Raw genomic sequence first — 5,166 nt, 5'->3', positions numbered from 1 at the left:
ATGGACTTAGGTGGGCTTTTGTTTTCTAAGCACAGGTGCCTATTGTTGTTGGAGATTCCCCAAATATTCCCCTGGTCTTCAGCTAGGTGTTCCAGAACAGCGTGGGTCTCCCAAGGCCCAGCATCATCTCTGTCAGCTCCATTTGATATCTCAGGTGTCCCAGGGCATCTCCAATGGCAACAGACATCTGTGGCCAAATGAATCATGGCCTTTAATGATAAGTGGGCACCTACATTTTAGGTTTATTACTTTTGAACCAAACCTCTGTTCAGAGCCTTGCTAGAGGCTTTTCCAGTGTCACAGAATCACAGAATCATAAAATAGTTGAGGCTGGGAAGGACCTCCGGAGATCATCTGGTCCAAACCCCCCCCCCCCCACTCAAAGCAATGTCAGCTAGAGCAGGTTGCTCAGAACATTGTCCAGTTGGGTGTTGAATATCTCCAAAGATGGAGACTCCACAACCTCTCTGGGAATCCTGTTCCAATGTTCAGCCACCCACATAGTAAAGAAGTGCTTTCTTGTGTTCAAGTGGAATTTCCTGTGCTTCAGTCTGTGCTCATTGCCTCTTGTCACTGCTCCTGTCACTGGGCACCACTGGGAAGGGTCTGGCTCTGTCTTCTTTGCACCTTCTTTATTCTTTACAGATCCTTGGAAACATGGATACGATTGCCTCTGAGCCTTCTCTTCTCCAAGCTAAAGAGTCCCAGCTCTCTCAGCCTCTCCTTGTATGTCAGATGCTCCAGAACCTTAACCATCTTTGTGGCCATTCTCGGGACTTGCTCCAATATGCCCACGTCTCTCTTGTAGTGGGGAGCCCAGAACTGGACACAGCACTCCAGGTGTGGTCTCATCGGGGCTGAGTAGAGGGGAAGGGTCACCTCCCCAGACTTGCTGGCGATGCTCTTCCTAATGCAGCCCAGGATACTGTTGGTGTTCTGTTAGTGCACCTAACAGAGGCAGGCAACAGACACAGCAGGTTGCGCAGCAGTTTGTGCAGCAGGGCACAGAGAAGGGGACCATCACCTTTGCCCAGAACAGGATACACACCCTCAGCTATGGTAGCGATGTGCCACAGGGCACAGTGCCCCGTAGCCTTTGGAGACTGACCCTGTAACATCAGAGGCTTTGACGTAGACGGAGCTCCAGGAGGAGGATGCAGCTCAGCAGGTCTTGGGCTGCAGGGAGTGCCTGGGGCCTCTTGCTGAGGCTTGGGCAGTGAGAGATGGTTTTCTAGCCTGCAGGAGATGTGTGCTCATTGAGGAGCTGTGCTGTCAAGCTAAGGAGTTGTGGGAGGAGGTCAGCAGCCTGGGCAGCATCAGAGATGATGAGTTTATGGATACTGTCAGCTCTGTTTCATTGCAAGAAAACAGTGTGTTCTGAGCACATACCTGTGAGTCTTCCAGCGGAATCAAGTTCAAACCCTCCGTGAATTCAGGCCAAGTCCGTGAGCTCCTACACACTTGCTGACTAAGTCCGTTAATGCCTCCTTGACCTTCTGGTTCCTAAGGCTGAATATGAAAGGATTCAGCATCGGAGTGAATGCAGTGGTGAGAGGAGATGCTACTTTGTTTAAGTTCATGGAGTTGGTTTGAGAGGGACGGACATAAATAAAGACTGAGGTGCCATAGCTGATGGTGAGCACAGTAAAATGAGAGGCACAGGTGGAAAAAGCCTTCTGCTTGCCTGTGGCAGAAGGGGTGCGGATAATGGCACAGATGATGTAGAAGTAGGAGAAGGCAGTCAGCAGCAGGGAACCTAGCAGAACGGGCAGTGAAATGATGAAATCAATAAACTCCAGCAGCCAGATGTCAGCACAAGCCAGGTGCAGCAGAGGGGCACTATCACAGAAGAAATGGTTGATGGTGTTGGGACCACAGAATGGCAGCTGAAGCTTCATCACTGTGGGGACCAAAATGGAGAAAAATCCACACAGCCAGGATGCCACTACCAGCCACATACAGACCTTCTTTCTCATGATGTTGCTATAGTGCAGTGGGGAGCATATGGCCACATAACGGTCGTAGGACATGACAGCGAGCAGGACATACTCTGTGGTGCCCAGAAGGAAATAAAAGTAGCTCTGAGCCAGGCAACCATAAAAGGAAATTGTCTTCCTCTCCGAGAGGAAGTTTTCCATCATTTTGGGCACCACAGTCACAGTGATGAGAATTTCAATGATGGAAAGGTTGCAAAGGAAAAAGTACATGGGTGATTGTAAACGGTAGTCAGAGCAGGTTAACACGATGATAACAGAGTTTCCAACCACTGTCACCAGAAAGACAATGAAGAACAACATGAACAAGGTGACTTGTACTTCAAAGGGGTTCAGGAAGCCAATGAGGATGAATTCCGTCACATGTGTCCTGTTTCCAAAGTATGTATCTGTCATGCTCCTAATTTTCAAGGAAGGAGAAGAAAATAAGGGAGCTGGTGCATTTTAGGAGGTGCTGAAAAGTCAGCTCTGAATTGCAGTGGAGAACACTGTTTTGAAGGAGTAAATAACTTATGATAATAAGAGCGTAGAACGGTAAGATGTGAGTGGAGAAGACTGAAGAGGATGCTGAAGATAGGAACACAGGGAGACAAAAAAGAAGAGCCTGGGAATCCCTTGCCTTAACTTAGATGCCCCAAGTTAGATGTCATCCTAGACTTTACCCTCAGTGGAGGGAAAGTGGGACTTCCTGACAAGCATTCAGGTTATCTTAAAAGAGGTGACTAAGACCAGTCAGATGAATCCTCCTAACTTTTAAACGGGCAAAGCTGGGTGAACAGAATGCCACCCTAACCTAAATCCCAGGGTCTAGTCAGGATCAGAACCTCCTGCACTTAACTCAGATCTAGTATGAATGATGGGTAGCTAATAAAGTAAAAAAGCATTGCCAAAACACAAATAGATTTGCATCCATTTTTGATCCAAAAATAAGGGACAAATCCAGGCTTATGGAGAAGCAAGTTACATTCAGGAACAGCTGCTTCCCAGAGAGAAGTACCAGAAAACAGCAGTGTCCCTTCATGGGGACCGTCAGAAATACTTACTTTTCAGTTACCGGATTTTTCCAGACACCATCTCCAACGTCTCTGTGCTGGCTTCATTTTACTTTCACAAATGAGAGCGGTGTCCTAGTGAGAGAGCTCACCTCCACATCTTAGGAACGCCTGAGAAAAGAATTCATCAATGGGAGTCATTGCTTGTGGGTCACTGTAATCCCTTTAACTTGCACTGAGTATCTTTCCTTTTCTCTGTACCACTACTATGTGGACATTTGAGGGACATCTTCAAAGACAGGGACACCAGGAAACCTCTGAGAGCAAGCAATCTAATCTCTTCATCACCCTGCTGATGGCAATTTCAGTCTTCACCTATTTCCCCATTCACAGACATCATAAATATGTGGCGAAAAGTGCAAATGACCCTTTAAGATAAACCAACTCAAAAAGGTAGCAAATTCAAGCAGTTCAATAACCACAGAGTCAGCAAGAGTTTTGCCTGTCAGTCTCCTTGTTCAACGCAGAGCAAGGAAGTTTAGCTGTGCAGGTGGCAGCCAGGCGTTTCTATGGCTTGCTGAATGTCTTTGCAGACAAACTGATGAGCATGTTGCACAGCCTGGTCCTGAGAGGATAACCACTGGCATTTCTCTTGGGGAAGGAGAGTAAAGTTTGCAAAGTTTTATTAGCAGAATTATCCATGGGCAAGCGGCCACAAATTGAATAGTATTGGGTGTGCTCTAGCAGTTAGGCAACTGGAAGTAAAACTCAGCATGTTTTGGTGCACTGGCAGAATTAGTAGCAGAATCCATTTGAATTCATTATAGACTGGTGACAACCAGTTGTGGGGAAGATGGTAGAGAAGAAGTAAGACGAGGATAAATTTGCTGATGGACAAATTGTCACATGTCAGAAGATGCTTCTGCCCAATAGCAAAAGGCTGAGAAGGAGGAAAATAGCTGACATCATTAGAACAAAGGAAATTGGAACAGGAGTTTAACATGATTTTGCAGTGTCAGGGGTTCCTGGTCTTTTAGGGTCAAAACCTCCCCAGCTTCTCCATGTTTTCTAAAGACCTCACAAATTCAGGAACTATTTAGTGATAACTCAGGCATTCATACTTGCACTTGAATCACAATTCTGTCCTCACTGTTGGACTCTAGCCAGGAACAAGCCAGAGGCCTTTCAGGCAGGAAGACTTGGGAAACACGAGGGCCTGGTTCACTCATGACCTCTACAGGCAGTGGGGAAACCAATTGCTCAGCCCACTCAGCTCTACAGGCTAAATTTCTGAACTGTAGTGATTAAAACAGGTAGTGTAGATAATGCTGCATAGATCACCTGTGATGGCATGAAGAAATACTTTGTGATTCATCTCACCTGTAGGGTAGGTTCACAGGCAGTGCTTTAAGATCATCTGCTGTGGGACTTGTGTCACCTAACTTGAGAAGAATGGTTTGACTGTCTGAACCCAGGTGCCCACTTGCATTGGAGATGATTTGGAGCACCCCACTCGGCTTCCAGGTAGCGCGTCACACTGGCACAGGATTCCCGTAGCTTCTGTGTCATTTCTGACAGCTTTAGAGATGTCTGCAGTACCCTGCGGCATTGTCTAGAGGTGTCTAGAACAGAGTCAGACATCTATGCCTGGGCACCTGGCTCCCACCCAGAGCTTCCCGCTTCCCTCAATAATTCATGGACACAGGACCCTTCCAAAAGAAAAGTATTCCATCCTCGTGTCTGTGCCCAGAACTGATGGATGGGTCACTTCCGAATTATGACAGTTTCTTCTGCTACCATGAGAGAGATACCAAAAGACTTGCTTAGATGATATCACATCTGCCCTCTCAAAGCGTTTAGCCCCTTGGCTTCTCCTGGGGTCTGGGGCCTCCATGGTCTCCACTAAGCGCATAATGGCTCAGTCCCAAGTTTTCTCTTGGAGTGAACTGGTTTGTTCCATCCAAGAAGAAAACCTTGGGGCAGCTGTGGGTAAAGTGTACTCCACTTATGAAGTGGGTGCCTTCACACTACTAAATGCAACACTGCTGCACACTGCAGAGAGCAATCTCTACCCTCTAAGTCAAGTAGTGCAGACCAACAGGATCCAGTGCTGAGGCCAGCCCCCTCCAGAGCAGACTGGCTGCGCCCACACTACAGAGCAGTAGTGCTCTGGGTCCTCC

General features: G+C 47.4%; 1 protein-coding gene across 1 annotated transcript; it reads right to left on the bottom strand.

The window, feature by feature from the left end:
- Positions 1 to 1,415: 1,415 nt before the first annotated feature.
- LOC136996316 (olfactory receptor 6M1-like) lies at positions 1,416 to 2,390 on the bottom strand. Its single transcript, XM_067317245.1, has one exon. It carries the CDS (start codon positions 2,388 to 2,390, stop codon positions 1,416 to 1,418), a length of 975 nt encoding a protein of 324 aa, XP_067173346.1.
- Between the last annotated feature and the right edge of the window lie 2,776 nt (positions 2,391 to 5,166).

This window comes from Apteryx mantelli, unplaced genomic scaffold, assembly GCF_036417845.1.
Source record: "Apteryx mantelli isolate bAptMan1 unplaced genomic scaffold, bAptMan1.hap1 HAP1_SCAFFOLD_34, whole genome shotgun sequence".
Classification (NCBI taxonomy): Eukaryota; Metazoa; Chordata; class Aves; order Apterygiformes; family Apterygidae; genus Apteryx; species Apteryx mantelli.
This window is presented reverse-complemented; position numbering and strand designations above follow the sequence as displayed.